This window comes from Wolffia australiana, chromosome 7 (genome assembly GCF_029677425.1).
Source record: "Wolffia australiana isolate 7733 chromosome 7, ASM2967742v1".
NCBI lineage: Eukaryota > Viridiplantae > Streptophyta > Magnoliopsida > Alismatales > Araceae > Wolffia > Wolffia australiana.
The window spans coordinates 10,453,539-10,477,182 of record NC_135841.1 but is presented as its reverse complement, the minus strand read 5'-3'; the positions used below and the strand labels follow the sequence as shown (position 1 = coordinate 10,477,182).

The 23,644-nt window shown below is 38.0% G+C and overlaps 2 protein-coding genes across 5 annotated transcripts; one reads left to right on the top strand and one right to left on the bottom strand.

Annotated features, from left to right (window-relative positions):
- Nucleotides 1-3,503: 3,503 nt before the first annotated feature.
- LOC144705854 (xanthine dehydrogenase-like) lies at nt 3,504-14,330 on the bottom strand. 4 transcript variants are annotated; one of them, XR_013582124.1, is made up of 16 exons: nt 14,110-14,329; nt 13,935-14,034; nt 13,604-13,712; nt 11,641-13,119; nt 11,249-11,491; nt 10,867-11,175; nt 10,173-10,412; nt 9,818-10,102; nt 9,196-9,417; nt 8,943-9,104; nt 8,207-8,344; nt 7,756-7,992; nt 7,296-7,469; nt 6,949-7,209; nt 3,825-3,916; nt 3,504-3,661 (listed from the first exon to the last, which is right to left on the bottom strand). XR_013582124.1 is itself a non-coding variant. In XM_078578693.1 (15 exons), exons 1-14 carry the CDS (start codon nt 14,228-14,230, stop codon nt 6,967-6,969), a joined length of 4,062 nt encoding a protein of 1,353 aa, XP_078434819.1. In that variant the 5' UTR covers nt 14,231-14,329; the 3' UTR covers nt 3,504-3,661; nt 6,949-6,966. The 4 variants fall into 4 exon arrangements, 3 of the variants coding, with proteins under 3 accessions (XP_078434819.1, XP_078434818.1, XP_078434820.1); XM_078578693.1 differs by lacking the exon at nt 3,825-3,916; XM_078578692.1 differs by lacking the exons at nt 3,504-3,661; nt 3,825-3,916 and having other exon boundaries at nt 6,848-7,209.
- A 131-nt stretch (nt 14,331-14,461) lies between these two features.
- LPAT2 (lysophosphatidyl acyltransferase 2) lies at nt 14,462-18,028 on the top strand. Its single transcript, XM_078578695.1, has 12 exons — nt 14,462-14,619; nt 14,734-14,924; nt 15,163-15,285; nt 15,815-15,854; nt 15,993-16,066; nt 16,191-16,250; nt 16,569-16,646; nt 16,737-16,895; nt 16,970-17,095; nt 17,166-17,258; nt 17,339-17,425; nt 17,485-18,028. Exons 2-12 carry the CDS (start codon nt 14,844-14,846, stop codon nt 17,677-17,679), a joined length of 1,116 nt encoding a protein of 371 aa, XP_078434821.1. The 5' UTR covers nt 14,462-14,619; nt 14,734-14,843; the 3' UTR covers nt 17,680-18,028.
- Nucleotides 18,029-23,644: the final 5,616 nt, after the last annotated feature.

The following is a 23,644-nucleotide window of genomic DNA, read 5'->3' as shown; positions in this document are numbered from 1 at the left end:
CTCCAGCCCTCGATTGTTAGCTAGTGACTGCTCTTAGACCATGAGCAGTTAATGATCTTGCCTATTATTGATTCTTTAAGGTAACAGAGATCAAAACCAGGGGTATAACTAGATCAGCCATAGCTCTAGTTTTTTTCACTCCATCTTTCTAGCATATATCCCTATTTGCTCATTTTTACTTTCCAATATTGCAATGAGGGTTCCCACTAGCATACTCTTATGAGCCATATGTACCTATATACTATCAGCCTTCATATCTGTGGGACCAGTGACCAAGGACACCGCTTCCTAGGTTATGTTTCATTTTAACATTGGAAATATTTATTAAAAAAATAAATTATGATATTTTGTGAGCTCGCAAAGAACACAAGATATATGAATGTTCAAATAAGTGTTGTTGATAACATGCGAATTACCATTAAAATAGGATGCATATTACATGAACATTTTCATCAAGTTGTTGTCTTTTCCATGTTATCATGATTCATATTTTGATAAAGAAACCTTTAGTGTGATTTATGATTTATATATATATATATATATATATATATATATTTGGTTTTTATATATTTTTTTGACTTTAAATTGATTAAAGTATTACTTTTAGAAGTCAGAAAAATGTTTTGGAACTAAAAAATGCATTAATCAATTTGTATGCATGTTTTGTTTTTCAGAATTTTATGGCAATTAATTTCTTAAGAAAATATTTATTTATGATTCAGAAAATATACTTCTAGATTTATCAAATACATTTACTTTATATTTCACGGTTCAATCATGGCTCACCACATGCCAGTACCTATTTGACCAGTTGTTGCCACTTATTGAAAAACAAGTCATCATGACGTTGCAATTTGCAATGCCATAATGATTCAATCATTGATTTACGTTTTTTAATCCGACCATGATGTGGCCTTGGTTAAATCAATGCAATCATGACACACAACCATTTTTTTATTATTTATTCTATCGAGGCTTATGCTCCAAGCAACAAATCCAGCTCTTTTCCCAATAAATTCAGCGTGAGTCCTTAGGAAGACTCCAAATTTGAAAACAAAAGAACATTATTTATTATGTACCCAACTTATGTGGTGAGCTTTAAGTGCCCAAACAGGGCATCTTTTTGGTGCTGACATCATGCCATTTGCTGGCCAAGTGATAATCTCAAAATTAGGGTTTTAATTAGTCTTTGTATTTTGATATGATTCAATAAAAATATAAACCTGTAGTCACTTAGTAATCTTAGCTAGTGATGAGTGCGAATCAGCTATACAAGAAACGATGATTAAGGATTTAGCATTTTTAATATGCTGATTATTGAGATGAGAAGATATAATTACTAAACACCAAATCAAAGTGATGAGAAAATATGAGGTGATATAATGATATTAAGTTGAGAAGAGTAGTTAATAGGTTGTGATAATTCAAATTTGAGACGAGAAAGTGAATGCGAGAATGAAATAACGATGACACGAGGTGTGACGGGAATAGGGTTGAGAATGAGTCATATATGATTATTAATGAGTAAAATAACGGTACGATGATGATATGAAGCATGTAAGCTGTGATTTTCAGGACGTATAGTGGTGATAGAATGGTGAGATGTGTAGAAGCGAACAAAAGCACCACAGTGTCGAGAAATAACAATGTAAAGCAAAGATGTTTACTGTAGATCCTTCCATTCCTCTACTATCACAGCGATTTAAGAGTGTAGGTCTCCCTCTTCTTTGTTTCTTCTTCCACACACCCAAGGCACCAAGACTACACTTGATGAATCCCAAAAAAATACTATCTTTCAGTCAGCCCACAGAGTAGGAAGCAAGTTTAAGGTTTATTTTGATAGTGATTCACACCTCTAATTATAAATCAGAGGGTATGGATGGAGAGAGGAGGGAGAGATGAAGCATCTCGAAAAAAAAAGCTAAATCAGACCTATGGATTGTTAGATATCTCATTTTAAATTTGGAGTAATCCTAGTAGTTCACATTTTCTCTATCCTCATCATTGGCGTTGACACCTCCTCTTTTTTTTCTGTTTCAGTTAAGATGTCCAATCATTAGATGCTTTAATGATTGTGCAATGGCCTTGTCTTCTGCAATCGTGCGCTTCAAAATCGCCACGTGTAGCTGTACCAAAAAGTAGATTTTATTATTCCATTATTATGTGATGTGGCGTCGCATTGCCGTGCACCACGTCACAATATTCCCCTTTTTCCCTTTTCCTAGTGAATGACATGCTAACACGTGTCATTCACATAAAAATGGAAATATTGACTCATCATTAGCTAACACGACCCTTGTTTCTGCGTGCTGTGTCAACGTCCTTCCTACTTTTTAATCAATTGCGGGGATACATGTCTGCACCATGTGTACTGGCAAAATTGTTGACTCACTTTGTCCTTTTTTATTCTTTTCTCCCTCAATTCTTCTATCTCGTTTATTGTAATTAATGTCTGATATCCTATATCTCCCTCAAAGTCACCAAAAATTCATTCATCTTCCCTTTCAATTTCAATTTATGTTTTCTCATCATAAAAAAATTGAACGGATTCCATTCAAATTCAATATAATTACGTTCTGCTCCGCATTCACTTTTGTTTATGCTTAAACTTCGGTATAATTTCAGTCTAAATGTTTTTTACCAAAATTAAAATTAAAAAAATACTATTATATTTTAAACATCTGAAAATAAATTACATGTAAAGAACCCATAGTTTTTCTAATTTCATCACATATTTTTATCAAGATATAAACTCATATTTTTATATTTTAATAAAGTCAATTTTATAAACTGTGTAACATAAGGCTAAAAAATGTTCATATATACATATATACATTATAAAAAAACTAATTACATAGAATATTCTGAAAAAAAAATCAGTTTCATGAAAAATATAACTGAGTTTCTTTGAATTTAAGACAAAAAATTTAAAATTTCTCTCAAAAAATGGTCCAAAATCCTCAAAGCTATTCCTAAATGACAAGATTAATCATTTAAGAGTCATTCAGTTTTCTCAGAATATGTATGTAGAAAATTTATTTTTGGAGATCAAATATTTTTTAATATGTATTTAGCCTATTGTACCCAGCCACCCTATCACACCATCTTGAGGATACTCGTTCATTTTATGTAGTCCAGACTATGACTGCAAAGGGTTCTTGAGAGAAAGAGGCATCGTGTCGGGAGAATCTAATGCCTACAATGGGCGACAATGCAGAAAGAACCAGAACAAGAAAGAATGAAAGCAATTGTAGAAGTGACGAGGAACACAAGGTGAATGATGAAGTGATCCATATTATTTTTCTACGTATTTCAGAACCATTGAGGTATGATGGCCTCAATTTTCTACACTCGGTCCAATATATCAAACTTATTCTTGAAGTAAATGATCTTTTAGACCATCTTTATGTTGTGTTTGATCCAATGGAGGAGGGCTACAAAAAATTGGAAGAAGAAATATGCCTTTATTTGAGCTTGCCTCTTGGGATGCATGGCGGGACAAGTGTAAAAAAAATCTTACTACTAAATACTTGTAAAGTGATTTGGGATCATACTCATAAACGGAGTTCCTAAAGAAAGAGACTAGTGTATTTACATCCTGATAATAAAAATGACAAACCATGAGCAAGGAGAGAAGACTGTAGCTGCATATACAAACCATCTGCAAGTGATTCAAAGAGAAATCAATCACTATCATCCAGTTAAAAATCCAAATTCAGAGGAGAGAGAATATGTCATAAAAGACACGCTCCACATATTTAGGATGGGTCTGAATATGGAATATGACCCAATGAGAACCCAGCTATTGAATGGGAAGAAGGTACCTGATATAGAAGAGGCTATCAAACATATGCTTGAAGAAGAAGACAAGTTTGGAGTGGTGTTAGAACCCTCTATAGGGGAGAATGGCGCAATCCTAATGACCAGAATTGTGCAACAGAGGCTACATAAGCATCCACCATCTCAGGGAGACCCAAATACTCAAAAATGGGAATCTAGAGAAGGGCTATTCTATAAATATTACAACAATAAGAACAATGATATCAATTAGTATTATAAGAAGCATGGAAGGCCATCTTGTACAATCCAAGAAAATGCAATAACTTCCTAAGATAATTTAAAAGATGAATTTGAAGCTGAGTACTCTAAAAAGGAAAATCCATGTTTGAAGAATCCAAGGAAATGAGGTAGGAAGTTTGGGGGAGGTACGTGAAAGGCTCAAGAATATTCTTTGATCTACACCATTGGTTAAATTAGGTGAGAACTTTATCTCCTATGGCATCTTTATTGGTTTATGTACCTTGGTTCAACCATGTAAACATGGTTTCCATGATGCGGAAGTGTGTAATCGATTCTCAATGGATCTATAAGATCAATACATCATATATATCTGGAACTTGTTCCACCCTTGACTTTCCCACTCTGAGATCGTTCATAAGACATTCACGTGTCCGACCTCCAGAAGTATCCACAATATCACATTGGCCTTGGATCTTTACCACTTCTTCTTCAACTCTCCTTGAAAATCTTGAAGATCTTCTCACAATGAAGACACTCTCTTTGGTTGAATGGAGAAGAGAGCAGAGTGGGAAAAGGGGGGAGGCTTTCAATTCTGGCTGGCCTAGTTACTTGAAATGAGTGCCCCTTCCCTATTTATATTTTACTTAAATTTTTCTCAAAAACCCTAGAAAGTAAAATATATTCACCAATACCCCTATGATCTTATGTGTGTGACCCTCTAGGCCCATGTATCATTCTAGTTAATAACTTTACTAGCTCAATAAAAATTATTGACTAACCTTATTAATTAGATATATCAAAATATAGATTAATCAAATAAGGATCGATTTAACCCAATCGATAAGTTAAGTTTCCAACCGATAGGTTGAAAAGCTACACCTCGTGCTCTAGAAGATACCAAGTAGTGTTTGAACTCTCTCATGGAACCTTTATCGTTATCGGTTATTGTATATGTATAATCCATCATCCGTGCGAGACTCTCGAATGACTTAGGGAATGGTTGATCGTCAAACCTTAATTCGCCATTCGATTACTATTGATGCGTATTGGGGATCATCAGAGAACTCCTCCAATATCCCACTACCTTGGCCAGAGCTTTTCTACATCGTCTTCCTTGAGCAAGAGATCATGCAACTAGGGAAGCATGCATCCAATATCCTAAATTGCTTGCTATGAAAAACTCCTTCATATCAATATTTATCACCCATCTAGATGGGACTGTTATACCAAGATATGTGGAAGAGGATATGAAAGATATGAAGTGGTAGGAAGCAATGGACCTTGAAAGAAAAGTATTAGAACATAATTATTTTCCAGTATAAGTGGGCATGCACCATCAAGTATAATTCCAATGGCTCACTAGAACACTATAAATCAAGGCTAGTGGCTAAAGGTTACACCACATTATATGGAATCGATTACAGTTAGACATGTGCCCATGTAGAAAAATTGAACACTATCCGAATAATTGGGAATATTAGGATGGGAATGGCAGCATTTAGATGTGAAGAATGTCTTCATGATGATTTAGAGAAGGAGATATTCATGCAGATACCACCTAGGTATTCCCCTCGAACAAAGAAAAAGAAGGTATGTTATTTGATGAAAGCACCATACAGTCTAAAGTAGTTTCTGTGTGCATGGTTTGGAAAATTATCTATTGCTATGAAATATATAGGATATAGACAAAGTAATTAGGATCACACTATTTCTTAGACATACCACTTTAGGGGGGGGGGGGTTGCTAGAGTATGTTGGTGATTTAGTCATCATTGGCATTGACGAAGTGGATATCCATCATTTGAACACTAAGTTATCTAAGGTGTTTGAGATCAAGTCCCTCGGTCTTTTGAGATTTTTTTGGGCATCAAATTTTCTTACTCTGATGAAGGATTTGGAGAGAGTATACGCTTGATCTTCTAAAAGAGATTAATACGTTAGACTACGAACCATCCACAATTCCAATTAACCAAACATAAGGCGTGGAAGTTGTAAAGTTGAAAATCTTCTGAACAGAAATCTTGATCAATTTTTGATTGGAAAACTCATATGTCTAAGCCATACAAGGCTGGACATCTCTTTTATAGTGGGAAGCTTAAGCCAATTCATGCAAAGCCCCAAAGAAACACATATGATTGTCATTCATCGAGTGCTAGTCTTTTTGAAAAGTATGGTGGGACAAGGTCTACTACTAAAGGAGGGGACATTTCTCTAGAAGTGTACACTGATGGAGACTATGGAGGGTTTGTTGTGGACCAGAAATCAACATCATGATATTTCTCATTCTTAGAGGGAGCTTGGTAACTTGTAGAAGTAAAAAAGAAAGATGTGGTTGCTAGGTCCAGAGCCAAAACATCATTATTTGTTGTTTCCAAAGGGATTTGTAAAGCTTTGGGGATCAGGGTGATCCTTACAGATTTAGGATTACTCCAAGACAAACCTGTTATACGTCATTGTGACAGCAAGTTTGTCATCAGCATACCCACAATCCTGTTCAACATTATTGTACCAAACATTTTGAAATAGACAAGCACTTTATCTGGTAGAAGATCGATAAGAGCATTATGAAGATGCAATATGTCTGATCATCCAATCATTTGGCTGATATTCTTACAAAGTGTTTACCGGAGAGCATTTTCCATAAGTTGGTTGGCAAGTGTGACTCCGGAATATTCATCTCCCAGCTTTAGGGGGTGTGTCAGAAGATATCTTCGCTTCTTTACATTTATTTTCTTTCTGTTAAACCCCTGCAAGTCCTACTATTGTAATAATGCACTTACAAGACCTGGTCTTATTGGACCCATCGTATTGGGTCCTTGAGACCTGATTATCTTGTAACCGAATACATATTACTATTGGATTTTTCACATTAAGTTAAATAAGTGGAGAGGTAAAGAAAGATAGATACAGAGGTGGATGGGAATAGACCTGAAGTGGACGTCTTCCTCAAACACTCAGCTTGGGGCGATAATCAGCATCAACTAAGTCTTTTGTGAACCGATCAATGCAAGCCATGCGAATCCTCTCCGGCGTCGCGGGGTTGTCTAGTGTGAACCACTCCTCATAACCTTCCTCTGCCCTAGCAGCAGCAATGGCATCTCTGATGGCAAGGAAGACAGCAGAGGCAAGGAAGAATGGAGGCTCCCCCACGGCCTTTGATGAATGAATAGCTTTTGGATTTGGAAAGCCCTGGCAAGGAGCAGATAAAGGTGAAGATTTGATGATCATGAAGATACTGCTATGATTAAATAACAGAGTTTCGATGAAGACATTACCTGAAGAAGTGAAACTTTGAATTTAAGAGGAATATCATTTACAGTTGGAATCTTGTAGGTTCCAGGGCCAGAAGTGTAGAGATGCCCAGGTTTGATCCACTTGTGTTCACCATCACCCCACTTCAATTCTTCCAAAGTCAGCCACCCCAAGCCTTGAATAAATGCGCCTTCAACCTAAGAAAAGGGAACAAAAAATGAAGTCTTGAAGCCCCAATTCAAGAGGTAACCCATAAATAAAGGGTTAAAGTCAGGATCAATAATTTTGAGGAATCGAAAGGGAAATTTTGATGGTGTATGATGGGATCCCTGATTATTGAATGAATTCCAGATTGGGGATCTATCTTCATGTTCTCCCCCGTGCCCTACTTTGAGTATGTCTTCATCTAACGCAGGGGAAATTATCTTAGATGCAAATGACAGAAATACCCTTCTGCAGTGTCATAGAGTAGTATCAGTGTACCTGGCCTACATCAATGGCAGGGTTGAGAGAATATCCAAGGTCCATGATGATGTCTGCGTCTCGAGTGAGGAAGTCGCCGGTCAATGTGTCGATTTCAACAGAGGCAAATGCTGCTCCGTAGGTATAGTAGCTGAAGGGAGATCCTTTACCCACTTCCCAGTCAAATCCAATATCCGGAGTTATGTAAAACCCATGAGCTGACAAGTCAATACGCTCTAGATAGCATGCCATCGCCACCTGATCATAGAACAGACAAGGCAGGGATTAAATTTCATCCCAACATGAATTTAATATAAAGAAGTACCTCTGATGCAGGGTTACACTTTAAAAGGATATTTTCTTAATGAAAGTACCAACAGGGAAGACATGAAATTAAGAATGGCATAAATACAGCAAATAATTTATGTAACAATCTTCTCTTAATTAAACCTATGGAATGTTTTAAACGTACGTCCTTAAACGATGCGTTTTCTCCCAGCCGAGAAGTAACAGGTTTCATTCTCAATTTTATCTGGTCGCATGCATCTAAGACAGCAGCACCATACATATCTGAACTTGCTGAGGCTGCCGTAGGAGAAGCATTGGGTACCTGGATAAAAAAAAGGATGTGATTAGGAGCTAGAAGTGATCGAAGATGGAATTACTGTATTTTACATTGCATAGGATTCCTATCCCTATGGAAGGGTAGGGAACCCTCTAGTATAATTGAGTCTGTTCTTTTAAGTACAGATTTACACTTTGATACGACCCCCACGTATCTAGGTCTCTTTCGCCATTTAGCCCAATAGGGGCATTTAGGTCATTTGGACCATTTGTAATCCCTTTAAATAGAACAGCCCTCCGTTGAGGAGGACAGTCAAGAAGTATCACAAGAATGTGTTTGGCTTCCTCCGGCGACCTCCATTCCGCCGGACCCCTCATGTAGGCGACGTCCATTCCGCCTTCCCTTATCCTGCCATAGTCCATCCCGGCATGCCGACTACCATCCCTGCGACTTCTCCCTCCCTTCTCGTCTTCTCCCTGATACGAACCAGCAGGTTCGTATCACACTTCTGTCTACATATTTTTCTCCCGGTGGCTCTACATTTATCTTTCCCTATGGGGTAAAAAAAGGGTGACTAACATGATCTTTTTCTTCAAGGATGACCAACAGGATTATAATCACGAAATGAATTTTGAACTTTTACCTTGTCAGTGCTAGTTTCCGAAATAAAAACAGCGCTAAGAGGTATATTGAAGGCGGATGCTGCAATCTGGGCTACTTTCGTGTGCAGGCCCTGTCCCATTTCAACACCTCCATGGGTTACTAAAACACTACCATCGATATACACTTGAACGAGAGCTCCAGCCTGTTAGATAGACATAACTAGAAAATTCATAATGCGTTTCAAGAAAAAGGTGAAAAATGGCTACCGACCAAAAAGTAGAGGCATTGAATACTTGGTTCATGAATTTCGTTGTAAAGGAGATGCCAAATTTTGTGGGGACAAGTGCAACTCCTTGTTTTTTCCACCGATTTGAAGCATTGAAATCCCTCGCTGCCTTATATGCCTTGCGAAAGTTGCAAGATTCCTTCAGTTGACTCCAGACGTGCCCAAGGGTGCAGTTATGAAGCTGTTGACCATAGTGCAGAACATAACCTTCACCCTGAAGATTAATTTCCTGCCATGCAAGAAAATCTAGAATATTGATCTTTATCTTTGATTTCTAATCAATCAGTTCACTTCTGTCTATGAAAATAATGACACTGATTTTTTTTTAAAACAAAAATAATGACACTGATACTTGATGAATATGCTTGTGTCTACATTATTTTCATTTGATGATAATATTTCATCCCCGTGCATATTATTTTAATATCCTGATTAAAATAATAGCATTGAGTGAAGATTATAGAATCAATCATCATTTTAGACTAGAACAAAGACGATGCAGCCAACTTCTCCTTTTCCATTATAAATATCTAGAATCCCATTTCGTTCATTTCTAAAAAACTGCAGAGCATGAATAAGCAATAATATATATGTTTTCAAATTGATAAATAGATGGAGAAAAACTTCACCCGTATCTCCTCAGGGCGTTTGTGGAGCTCTGTGGCAATCTTCTCAATCCAGTTCTCTGCAATAAGCATTCCCTGGGGCCCACCGAAACCCCTAAAAGCCGTATTGCTGGGAAAATTGGTGTAGCAGACTTGACCAGAAACCCTAATATGTGGAATATCATAGCAATTATCGGAGTGAAACATCGCACGCTCAAGAACAGCAAGTGAAAGATCCAACGAATTTCCAGCATTATTATAGATTTCAACGTCCAGAGAAAGAATCCTCCCAGTGTTTGCAAAGCCCACCTGAAATAAGAAAGATGGATGAAGGGATAAGCAGAATATTTAATTAATAAACCTCCAACTTGCCACACACCTTATATTTTCCAAAAAAACTATGTCGTTGACCCGTGGTAGCCATATCTACATCTCGGTCAAGGGTTAGTTTAATCGGCTTCTTTAAATGGTAAGAGGCAACAGCAGCTGCAGCACTAATAAAACCTGATCTGGTTTCTTTTCCACCAAATCCACCACCTAGACGCTTTGTTTTGCACACCACCTTAGATAATGGAAGACCGAGCACACTGGCCACATATTTCTGATTCTTCTGGGGTGCCTGATAAAAAAGGGAAGATTTACCCTATTAGCACATGAAACTTATGATAGTATCCTCCAGCATATCTAGGGTTAGTTTTGTCATTTTAACCCATTAGGTGTGGATTGATCATTTGGCTTTTTATATGTATTCTCTTTAAATAGGGCAGCTTTCCCTCTTAGCAGGCTGGCAATAACAATGAAGTAGAAGTCCCTAGTCTATCCTCCCCTCGATGTCTAAGCCCCATCTCGCCCTCTGAAATCCCCATACCTCATGATCGTCTCTGCTTCACAGCACTGTCAGGCAGCTTGCCCCTGGTTGATCCCTGCCTCCTCCAATTGACCTATCCTCTGATCATTACCGTTGTACTTTCCAACCCCATGAACATCTACTCTTCTCCTCTTCACCCTTCCCCAACATGAACATCTACTCTATTTCATTTGAAATGTCAAAGACATTAGCACATGAAACTTACTTGGGTAGATGAAATCAGATGAACCTCATTTCCACCATCAACTGTCCATACCAAACAACTATTCGGCTCCAAATAAAAATGCTCCTGACCTCCAATCTGAACGTCACCTTCTAGAACATGATCACAAGACTTGAAACTCGAGTCTACATCTCCTTTGGTCAGGACTCTCTTGGTGTTCGGATGAAAGCTTGCGGAGTTGATAGCATCACATATGGATAACACAGCTGGAAGCTCCTCGTAGTTAACGACTACTTTTTGTGCCGCTTTCTTTGCGTTTTCATGCGTGTCAGCAACAATCACCCCAATGACCTGATATGAAACATTAATCGCCCCAAGAATCCCAAAAACAACATGTTAAAGGGCATATGTGAAAGTCTCATACCTGACCCACACAAGTGACAGCACTGGAGGCGAAGAGTTCCTCATCTAGAACCACTGGCCCAATGCGATTGCTACCAGGAATATCATTATATAGAAAGATTCCAGCAAAGCCAGGAAAGGACCTAGCAGAAGAGTCATCCACAGAGAGTATTCGAGCATGTGGCTTTGTGCTTAATATGAAGGCAGCATGCAATCCATTCGGGGGCATTGGGATATCATCTGCATACTCTGCTTCCCCTGAAACCTGAATATAAATAACATTCTACAAATCAATATGTGGTATTGGGATTTCATATGAGGAACATGATTCGAGTGGATGATGTGGTGTAGTTAGAGCTACAATTATAAAAAAGAAAAAGTTAAAAACATAATTCGAGGAAAAGAGGATAATACCTGAAGCTCTGCTGAAAGATGAACGTTGGGCTGTCCCACAGATGTCCCATGGCTTACTACTTCATAATTTTGGGTTCCTACTGATGGTGGCCTCTCAAATGGCCGTATAGCTGAAAGCATACGGGTGGCCTGGTGGTCTGTGTTTTCTGTGCTTGTGTTCAACAGAGAAGAGACCCACAGAAAGAATTTGAAGAAAAAACTTAAAGTCAGAGACTTGCGGAATTCTATCATCCCACCAGGTGCACTGTCATTGAGCAAAATTTCCTCTTTTAGGCTGCTCAATGCATCCTCTAGAAGTTTCTCATCCCATAGCTTCCCTTTGAGAAGTGATTCTGTTCTAAGTGCCCGGAAGGATACGGGAGCCACTCCCCCAAAAACAATGGAGGCCTCTGAAACTTCCCAGTTTGGATGAACTCTCGTGAAATAGACACGCATTCCAGCATTTACAAGTGCTATGTCATCATCTCTTCGGTGAGCCTGCTTAAATTCCTTCACAAATTCAAAGGGTCTTGTCCATGGTAAGAAAATAGACAGGAGGATGTCGCTTGGAGACAAATCAACTTTGCGGTAACCCAGGAAAAAATCCTTTGCATTTTTAGTATTAATTTTTCCTTTGGGATCTAACACATTGAATTTTGCGCCAGCCGCGATCCAAAGCGGATTCAAGTCAGAAATTGGGCTGGCTGTACAGATGTTTCCACCAACAGAAGCCACATTTCTGATCTGTCTACCAGCAAACCATTTCAATTGCTCAACAAAGGCCATGCAAGCTGATGTTTCATGAGAATCACGCTCTCGAACCATTTTCTTAAGAAAACTCTGGAGATCAGTCAGTTTTACAGCCGAACCGATCTCCAATCCCTTGTCTGTAACTTTCAATTCACTAAGCTCAGGTATGCCGGACACAGAAATAAGAACACTGTACGGTGCATTTTTGAACTTCACTTCAATTCCCACTTCTGTATTTCCCGAGATGAGCTTTGCATCTGGATATTGCAGTTTCAGTCGCAGAACATGTTCCAGTTTTAAAGGTCTGAACCACTGAAGCCCATTAGAACCACTTAATTTCAGTGGCATCAGTTTTCTCAGTCTGAGCTCAGGCGGAAAAATCAGCTCTTTTTCTGAGTACAGTGTTCCATCTGTTTCATTTTGAGAAATAGGTTCTACAGTCCTCTCACAAGAAAAATTGCCAGCACCACAGTCACATATTTGACCACTAGAAGGGCATATAAATCCATTAGAAAAGTTACTTGGGGAAGATGAGGCGGTGTAAATGGCATCATTGGTTTTTGCAAACACCCGAAAAGCGTCTAAAATTGGTCTATAACCAGTGCACCGGCACAAATTTCCACTCAGAGTCTCCTCTATTTCTTCATCTGTCGGTAAGGTTCTGTTTGATCTTAGTAAGGCATACATAGACATGACAAAGCCAGGAGTACAAAATCCGCACTGAGAGCCGTGGGCTTGGGCCAGATGTTTCTGGATAAGGATTTGGATAAAAAAAATTGTAAATTGATCAGTCAATCCAGCATACAATTTGGCGCAAAAAAGTTCAGAAACGCGTCTCTCAAAAATACAAAGGAATGTATACTGTCCACGACATGGTGAACAGATAAAATAAGTATTCCATGTCATTCAACGGCTCTTTCATGTGAACGGTTGTAACGGAAGAGAGATATAGAGACACAGAGATATAGAGACCTTGAGAGAGACAGGAAAAGAAACAGAAAGAAAAAACTATAGATCAAAAGAGAAATAAATATAGGAAGAAAGAATGATACCATGAGGCAGTCAAACATGAATATGCAGAATAATAAAGAAACAGATATGAAAACAGCGGCCGAAAGAAACAAGAGAGGAGATACAGCAAGAACCCGGTTGCTTGAGGTGATGTAATAAGAAGACGAAATTAGCAAAAAAGCATATTACATGCAGATTTGCTTAAAAATGCAAATAAATAAACCTGGACAGGATGCAATCCATGCTGACGGCTTCCAATGCCTTCTACTGTGATTATGTGCATTCCTTCCACGGAATACAAGGGAGTCAAGCATGCATTTACAGCATAATGCCTGCAGCACAAAGCAATCGCGCCATTGAGAAGGTGCGCTATTTAATCAATGAAAACGATTTGGTTTTGAAACAACAAAACTTCTTCAAATCCACCCTAAAAGATTCCATAATCTCATAATTCACAGTAAATAACTCGACAGATTAGTTTTCCATCAGTACGATAAACTCGAAAATCCCCGGAAGAACTCAAATTGATAAACAGATTACGACGCCGCACTCACTCTGACTTGTTCGTGCAGTGATCGTAGCGGGAAACCATCACCGTGCAGGCGCCACAACCGCCTTCACCGCAACCCAATTTCGTCCCTGTTAACCCGATATCTGCGGAAACGTAAAATTCATCGCATCAGACACGAATTGATTCATGCAAAATACAAGATATCGGCTAGAATTCACCCCTGAGATACTGGAGAAGCGTCAAGTGAGCTAGACCATCAGAGAGCACGCGACGAACACCATTGACGTAAATGATCGCGTCACGCGACCAGCTCTCTTCATCCCCGTTCGCTAATTCCATCTTCCTCCGACTTCCTCGGATCGACGGAATAAGAAATTGAAGGCGATCGAATATTTGGATTTCAAATTTGCGATAGATCAGCGAAGGAGAGGAAGAACTTCGAGAAGAGCGTTTCCGTTTTAAAGCTTTATGTCTCTCTCTAACTTTCCTTCAAAAGTTTGAACCGTTATGTCTCTCTCTAAGATCCCTATTTAAAGCTTTATGTCTCTCTCCGACTATCCCTTTTTGCATTTATGTCTCTCTCTAACTTTCCTACCTATGTGGCTCGTTATTACTGCAATTTCGTGATCTTATTCTGCGTGCAAGGAAGAGGAACTGTGGTGGTGGCGAGATCGGAGGTCAGATCTCTGACTCCGCGCCAAACGAGAGATTCGACGATTGACCGGCTGGTATGTGTCGATTTTCTCCCTGTGAAAGAACTGGATTTGAGTTTTTTCTTTACTGTAGATCTCTGGGATTCATCTTGAATCTAGTGAAAACGCTTCCTTTTCGATCTTCCGCAGATGGGAGGGCCGCTGAGGAGATCATCAGACGAGTCTGGAAAGAGAACTCGGTGATTGCATCGCGTTCGTCTCTGTTTCATCACTATCTCGATCGAGTTTTCGACCTGGTGATGGCGATTCCGGCGGTGCTGGTGGTGGTTCCTCTTGGCATTCTCTTCCTCCTCTCCGGACTCGTCGTCAATTTCATTCAGGTATAGAATTCGTGCCGCCGGCCGCATGCGTTGAATCTCTCTTCGTTCGATTTTAGGGTTTTCCTTCCGTAAAAGGGGCAGCGTTGATTGCAGTCACAATCATCCAAGGATTGTTCTTTATCTGACGAATTCCTGTAACTGGATCGTGTTTTCGATTCTGAATTCACCGTCGGTTGTTTTTTTCTCTTGGAATCATGTTGAAAAAGCGGAACTTTGCGCAATTTTCATTCGTTTTCAGGCGATCCTCTTCGCCACGGTGAGACCCTTCTCGAAGAGCACGTACAGGAAATTGAACAGAATCGTTGCAGAATTACTGTGGCTGCAGCTCGTTTGGATATTTGATTGGTGGGCCGGCGTTCAGGTTTTTCTTTCTACTCTTCCACTCTCCTCGAAAACTTCACGGCTCCCTCGTTTATATCTGATTTGCATGGAATGAAAGTATTTCATCGATATACTTAAGCAAATTCATCAGAATTCGGAAAGTTGTGTTCAAGATGATGTCCATTGAAGCTATAAATTGTGATGTTGTAATTTAAAAAAAAATTGTGATGTTTTTTGGACTCGTTCAATTTTTAGTTTAGTTTGCGGTTAATCTGTGTGTTGGAGAAAAAAATGGGTCTGTCAGATATTCGTCACTTCTATCAACCCTTTTATTATTTGACGATTAACGTTTTTAGACATTCGCTGAGAGGCACTAATTTTTGACGTATGACGTTATTTAGAGTGCCCAGATTTATCGAGATTAGCGATTCTATTATGATTATATCGCTTCACCTCCCTCGGAAAAAATTACTTGCCTCTATGCTGAGAAGGATATCGACGTCATCTTATTTTTATTTGGTTCGCCCTGTAATTTATTAATCGAGATCATTCTTTTATATTTGTTGCAGGTTGAATTTTTTGCCGATCCAAACATTTTTAATCATATGGGTGAGCGCAGTTTCTTACTTAAAGCTTGAATCTCTCTAATTTATCATCACAAATGTATAAATTATTTTCCAATTGAAATTTTGGTCTCTGAAAATTTCTAATCCTCTAGTTTCTATGTTGGCTCTCCTTTATTTTCAGGTAAGGAACACGCCCTTGTCATTTCAAATCACAGAAGCGACATCGATTGGCTCGTGGGTTGGGTTTTGGCTCAGGTGCATTACACCTTGCTCTCTTTAGCTTTACACTGTAATCGAAGATTGCACAACTTATTTATCAGCTTCATTTCTCAGTGGATTTTTTTTAATTCTAATGATCACTGATTTTTTTTTGTCTCAGCGCTCTGGTTGCCTTGGCAGTGCTCTGGCTGTCATGAAGAAATCATCCAAGTTCCTTCCCGTAAGTTGAAGCCTTCACTCTGCCTCATGTTTCATATCTGATAAGTCGATCTGTATACTGTTATCGTATACTTTCGTCTTGCTTGATAACAATATCGGTTATTGATACTGCTATCTTTCTGTCTTTGGTATCCGTCAGCTGGTAAATTGAAAACAATACTGCTAACAAGAATGGCGCCGATTACATTATTGTGCAAGACAACCATATATGATAACGGCTTAATGGTCGTTAAGGGTTTAATTATAACGATCATGATAAGCAATAACTAAAACGTTATCTCTAATGATAAATGCCTACTATTCTTCCTTCTTCTTATAGGTCATCGGATGGTCTATGTGGTTCACCGAGTATCTTTTCCTGGAGAGAAGCTGGGCCAAGGACGAGAAAACTTTAAAGGTAAATATCAAACCCCTAGCGTCGACCAAACCTTTGACCGTTGACCATATATTTGACTGTTAAATTCTCATATGTGCGGTATATGTGCAGTCAGGACTTCAACGGCTGAAGGACTTTCCCCGACCATTCTGGCTGGCTCTGTTTGTGGAAGGAACCCGTTTCACGCAGACTAAGCTTTTAGCAGCTCAAGAGTACGCTGCTTCTCAGGGGCTCCCTGTCCCAAGAAACGTTCTAATTCCTCGAACAAAGGTAATTACTCTCTTACTTTAGCTAATTTAGGGTTGAAATGAATTTACTTAAAGTCAAATCCTTTTGCCCCCCAGGGATTCGTGTCCGCGGTCAACAACATGCGCGCCTTCGTTCCGGCTATTTATGACATCACAGTGGCGATCCCGAAGACCTCGCCCCCGCCCACCATGCTTCGGATTCTCAAGGGTCAGCCCTCAGTGGTGAGTTCTTCGGGTGGATCTTTGGTCCTCGGCGTTGACCTTAAAGAGTTAAATCGGCGGCTTCTCGCAGGTCCACGTCCACCTTAAGCGCCATTCAATGGGAGAGCTGCCAGAGGGGGAATCTGGGGTATCGCAGTGGTGCAAAGACGTATTCGTAGCCAAGGCATGCCCCCGCCTCCTGCCGCAAATCTATTCCCAAGAACCCAATTTAAGAAAACTGCCGTTGACTTTACTCTTTTCCAGGATGCTCTGCTCGATCAACACGTGGCGGACGACACGTTCTCTCATGCCGTGCGGGTCCCAATTGGTCGCCCGAAGAAATCTTTGCTGGTGGGTATGCTGAGTCAACCCTTTCCTTTTGACTAGGGTTTGACCGTTGACCTTGGCAGGTGGTTGTGGTGTGGTCGGTGTCGTTGATCCTCGGGGCCTTCTGGTTCCTCAATCTGACATCACTCCTGTCCAGTTGGAAGGGCGCGGCCTTGCTGGGCTCAGGCCTGCTTCTTGTCACTGCCCTCATGCAGGTCTTCATCCTCTTCTCTCAGGCAGAACGGTCAAAGCCTTCTGCCCGGAAGAAGGCCGAGTAGTGCAGCCTACCTCCCATTTTCTTCCGTAGTCAACGCATTGGCCAGAGACCCATTCCTTTGATCTGTGCACTCTCCATTTAGCAATTAGTTCAAGTTTTCGCGTCAGCTAGTGAACCAATTCATGGGGCTTCGCATGGACGGCGCAAACCGCCACATGGATGGGGTCAATTATTATGACATAGTTTGGCCATCTAAAGTATTGTTGTTATTCACTAGAAGTCTGTTTTGAAATTCTCCATTTATCCTGGTTTGAGTGGAACAAAGGCCTTAATTTGACTGGTCGAAGAAAAAGACTTATAAAACAAGTGGAATAGACTTCTGTCTTCCTGTTTGAAGCTCAGATTTGATTCATCTTTATCTTAGAGGAGTTTCACTTTAATAGCTGTGCTTTTTGGATCAGAGGAATGCCGAAGAAAAACTATGGCTGAGCTGAATAACTGGGAGAATTAACAGATATTATGTTTAAATAGGAATGTGGTGATGCCGTCACAACACTGATCAAATCATTTGTCAAAATAGTATTGTAATTGTAATATTAAGTAAGGGTCTGATTATATCCAGGGAGCTTTTCTTTTATACTTTGATGATTCCATATCTCAAAATTTAGGAAACCCCCATCTAGGCAATTAATTGTTACAAGTAATGAAAGTAAAAACATTAAAGAAAAAACACAACAAAGAGAACCATATTTCTATACCTGAATATTTTGCTCAATAACCACTTTTGATTAAAGGAGATGCTTCTCTCTGAGAAAAAGCTCCCGTTGTAATACATTTTCATTTTTTCCACAGCTTTGGAAAGTCTGATTGGATGGTTATTTTATAAAATAATTTTAGTAAGAATATTATTAGAACTCAGAGTATTTCTATGATACAAAAAATACATTGCTCGCTATTGTTTACTCATGAAAATGGGGTCTGATTGGGAATATCGATGTGTTATATTCTCAATCATTTTCAGGAGTAAACAATAGTGAGGAATGCTTTTAAGTTATCACTCATGTAATCTAAATTTCTGGTCAACAATCATATATGTTTTAAGTTATTCATCCTTCCACATGAATGAACTACGATTAAAATAAATATTCTTAATGTTACTTAATGTTGTTAAGTTACTAGACATAAGTACCAAATTTGCTAGCTGATTATCGGTAACTATTATCGTTGTTCTCTTGATTCTAGATGAATGAATTTATTCATTGTCATTGGGGTGGTTCATTTAGGCGGAATTCTATGCTCAAGTGAGGATTCTACTCTGTAGAAATATGACAAGTATTGGCATCTGAAAAATAAGAAAGAATGAGACAGATATTAAGTCAGTTAGCAATCCATCGATTTTTTTATTATCCCAAATCATGTGATAAGAGACTTGTAGATCATAGTCAAAATAAAATTGAACATCGACATGATATCAATAGAATCTCAGGTCTGAGGATCACTTAAATAATTGTGGCATGATTCGAGTTGGTTGACAGCTAGGTATAAACCAATACAGATATCTATCTAGGTTAATTATGTGAACTAATTTCCTAAAGAATACCCACTATCCCTACTTAATGTCTCAAATCTAAGGACTTCTCCAAAATTGCCTTGAATCAACCTAGTTGATATTTTGGTTTAAAACCATCCTAGGATTCAAACAGATCAATTCATTGATCCTTCCCCAAAGGGAGGGCACCCACAATCCTTTCATAATATCTCCACATGAATGATTATAATATCAACCCTAAGCATCATGTGATCTAGAATGCCTTGTGCCATTTGAGTAGGATATTTTGATATCAGGCTCAAAGTATCATACGAAAACAAGTATTTTGGATGATGTGTTTAAACATAATCACCGTAGTATGATATCATCATACTTGGACTTGATTATAAACATGGCACCTGAATAATAATGAATATTATTTGTATTCATGAATTCAAATGATACATGAATATATATTTTGTTGTATGCCGTATAATTCTACCAACCCATTGATTTCCATTTCTCACCCTAAAACATGTATCCCAAATGGTACCTACTGAGAAAACAGTTTCAGTTCAGATTTCCCATCATCTTGACCCTTGGATGAGATGGTATGGGACTTAAATGGACAGTGAGCCAAAGGGGGCTTGCATGGCCTTAACTAACCAAGAAAATAGCGGAGAAGAACACACTAGAAATGGTGACATTCTCAGACTTGATGTACAACTCAAGCGTGTCTCTAGAGCTGCATTGGAGGCTTATCTATTATTCAACATCAACTTAAGGGAGCTTAAGCTCATCTCTCATGCAATTTTGAGCTCAAGCTACACACCACCTCCTCACCTGTCCCTTCAAGAATTAGTATGTAATCGATGGAAGGGTTGTGATTGTGTCTCTAAGAAAACTCATCCACAAACCATTACCATCCTTAAACGATTCCATCCCAAATGGGATCACACCATGGTACTCTTTAGATTCCAAACCATCCATCTTTTAAGGATGAATATAGATGTTAAAATAAAAAATTGGGACCAGATATATGACTGATTGTCATGATGAAAAACCTAACTCTGCTCAATCCTTTTCCTTATGATGAGAAGCTTGTATGCTAATTGGAAATGTTGTAATTATGAGTTTTTTTAAACCATTTTTTTATATTATTGGAAGTAAAAAATCTGGTTCATAATAAAACCTTTAATTATAAATTTTGTGATTAATGTGTCATAAATGATGGAATTATACTGGAGTTCCTCTAAAATGGTTTCTTATTGCCCAAATTCTAACAACCTCAGTACCTCTAATTTATAAAATAGGGAACATTGAATGAAAAATTCAAATTTCATTATATATTTAACTCATACCACTAAAGTGCTATCTTATGATCCATAATCTAGTACACTTATATCTAACACACACATTTCAGACTCAAAAAACACATGATTCTTATTTTACCACTAATAAATCACCTTTCTCATCATTTCAGATAGTAGCTCATGTAAAGGTGAATGAATATGAATATTCAGATTAATAAGTCAAATAAATTCCAGATGAATATTCAAATTACAAAGTGAAGGACTCAAATGTTCAACTTTGTTAGTAGGGATGACAAAGAAGTGGAATGAAGATCTATTTTAAATGCTCATCTCACTCTTAGCCATATAGAAAATACAGTTCGAAACAAAAGGCAATAGCTGTATAACCAGCCCAATGTCTATGATTGATCTAAATGTTTCATAAGTGTATTTTCCTCAACTCTAAAGATATTATAATTCTAAATGTCATGAGATCATTCTGGTGAAATACATATCCCCTCCTTTCCCAACACTCATTTATCACACACCTTGGATGAAATTTTCTTTGGGTCACATCTCAGCCTATAAGAAATTGGTTTCACTACAACAGCTGATCCTTCTCCCTCTCTATATATGATAACAACGGAGTTGGTTGGGAATATTGTGAATAGAGAACATGTGGGGGGGGGGGGCATTGAAAGCCTTCTAAAAATTGGCATTTGCAACATAATCTAATCCTGAAATAACTCAAAAGAGTTTGGAGATGTTTGGGTTCAGTCAACTTGTGCTGAGTTACCTCAACTAAATTTGTAACTAATGAATTGTAATCCACATGTGAAATCAACTGGGTTAGACTGTTTTGGATATCTCTAGTTCAATCCATAAATCATTTACCTGAAATGCGTATATGATAATCCTTCCAACCTCTTTAAAGAGCAAAATTAAACTTGATGAGAAACTGGTTTACTTAAATGATATAGATACTAGTGCTCGAAATGCCAAAAATATGGTAACTCCATTATATCCATAAAATGAAAGGATTCAAGGAATTTTCAGAATGATTATGGTCTTCCTTTCATGGACAATAGTTTATATTGGCTATCCCTAAAATAATATAAAAATTTTAAATGATGTGGTTGTGTGATGAATCCACTTTGATGCATGCAATCAGAAATATTTTAAGTATATTTTAGCATCATTTTATTTATAATTATCTTCATTTTAAGGGAATTTCAAATTCATACATTGATTAGAATGTTTTTTTAACTAAAAATTTTATTTCGATTTTAATAGAATTTAAAGGCCCAATTAATTTTCAAGCAAAATGTGTTATAATAATGTGAGCTTTAATGGCTTGTAAAATAATTTTGAGCTTAATCTTTCTCTCAAGTCTATTGTTTATATTTTTACAGAAATAAATTTAAAATTAAATAGAGAATAAAAGAAATAAATTTATAATTAAATAAATAATAATGTAATATAAAGGGGGGTTTTTTTCGATCAACTATGTGCAAAACATCACTCAACCCAGCCCAAAGTTGGGAAGCATAGAGAGTTCAAGCATTCCAAAAGTCGACGAGCACCACCATGTAAGCAGCAATATTCCAAGGAAGCCGAGCAGCACACATGCTGATGGGTTCTAGGGCCTTGCTATAGATGAAACAATGGAAATTCTGAAAATGTGAGACCAGGAGCGAAATCAAAACAACATCAACAGAAATATTAATTGAATCACCAAGGCACAGATTGAATATGTGATTTATTGGATCCTTGATTGAGACGTGTTGAGTTTCTCAAGCGTGCATCCTCTAGACATATCCATGTAATTATTGGAACATTGAATCTCCTCCACCTTGACGAGCTCTGTTCACACTCTGCCTTCATCATAACATCGTTTGAATTGCATCAGGAATTGAGAGGAGCTATGGAGAGAAGGGAGAATAAGGGGAAGAGCCAAATTTGGCTTGGGTGAATTTTTCTCAGGGCATTGCAATTATTTCTACTTAGTGGAAATTTTTCACAAAACTCTCAAACCTTTAAGAATATCTTTCCACGTCCGAAAGACTATTTGTGTGTGATCTTGTTGGCCCATGTATCAGTATATTTAACAACTCCAATGGCCTAATAACCTTTATTGGCATTCAAAATGGTGTATTGATTCGACCTAATCAATAAGTCGACTTTCTACCATATGGAGAACCAAGCTACACCTCGTGCTCTAGAAGATACAAAGGAGTATGTATCTACTTACTCATGGAACATATTATCATTGGTTAATGAGTAAATCCTTAATCGATCATCCAAGCTGATGTGTTAAAAAATTATCAAAGAGTTTTCCAATATTCCCCATATTTGGTTGAGGACTTCATAGTATGGTCTTCCTTGAGATTTCTCTTCTTATATTGAGGGTGGATGATCTCATTTTGGTCTTACTGTACCTAAACTAAGATGGTTTAGAATTTCATGATTGGGAACTCATAGGCCATATTCAAGGAAAAATTGTCTTTCCACAAGATGTCTTGGTGTCTTAGATCAAAGGATAAGTTACACAACTATGACTTGAATCAAAATGATTGATAAGTTTGGTATAATAACTGTTAGAGATTCATACGTATAAATCCAATGAACTCTTTCCTCTAAATCACACACACTACCAATCCTCAGTATCTCTACACTAATGACTTTGGGACCATCCATACTCTTCATTTAAGTGAGGCTACATAGTGTTATTATATCAAGCTAATTTGATGTCCTTGAAACAGGAATATTTAGAACACATACTTAAAAACCAGTGATCTCTATATTATGATCTCATCATAATTCACTAGGTATAATCATGCATTTTTAGACTTCATTATAAGCATCACACATGCAATGTAATCAATATATTGTATTGATTAATATGGAATGAGATATGAAATGTGTGATTGACTAGCCGGTCATATATATTTCCATCAAGTGCAGCCCAAAGAAGAGGCCCAATAGAAGGCCAAATAAAGATCCAAATAAATATACAAAAGCCATAATGTATTATTATCATTTACTTCCTAACCACTGAATAATACAAATACTTATCTCTTAATAACACTGACTAGTCCTTATTATCTTATATTATTCTCTCCCGCTCTACTTAAGTTCTTATTGTTGGAAATATGTGGCATATAGTCCAATCTTACATTCCACGTCTTGTGTCCATATTCATTGAT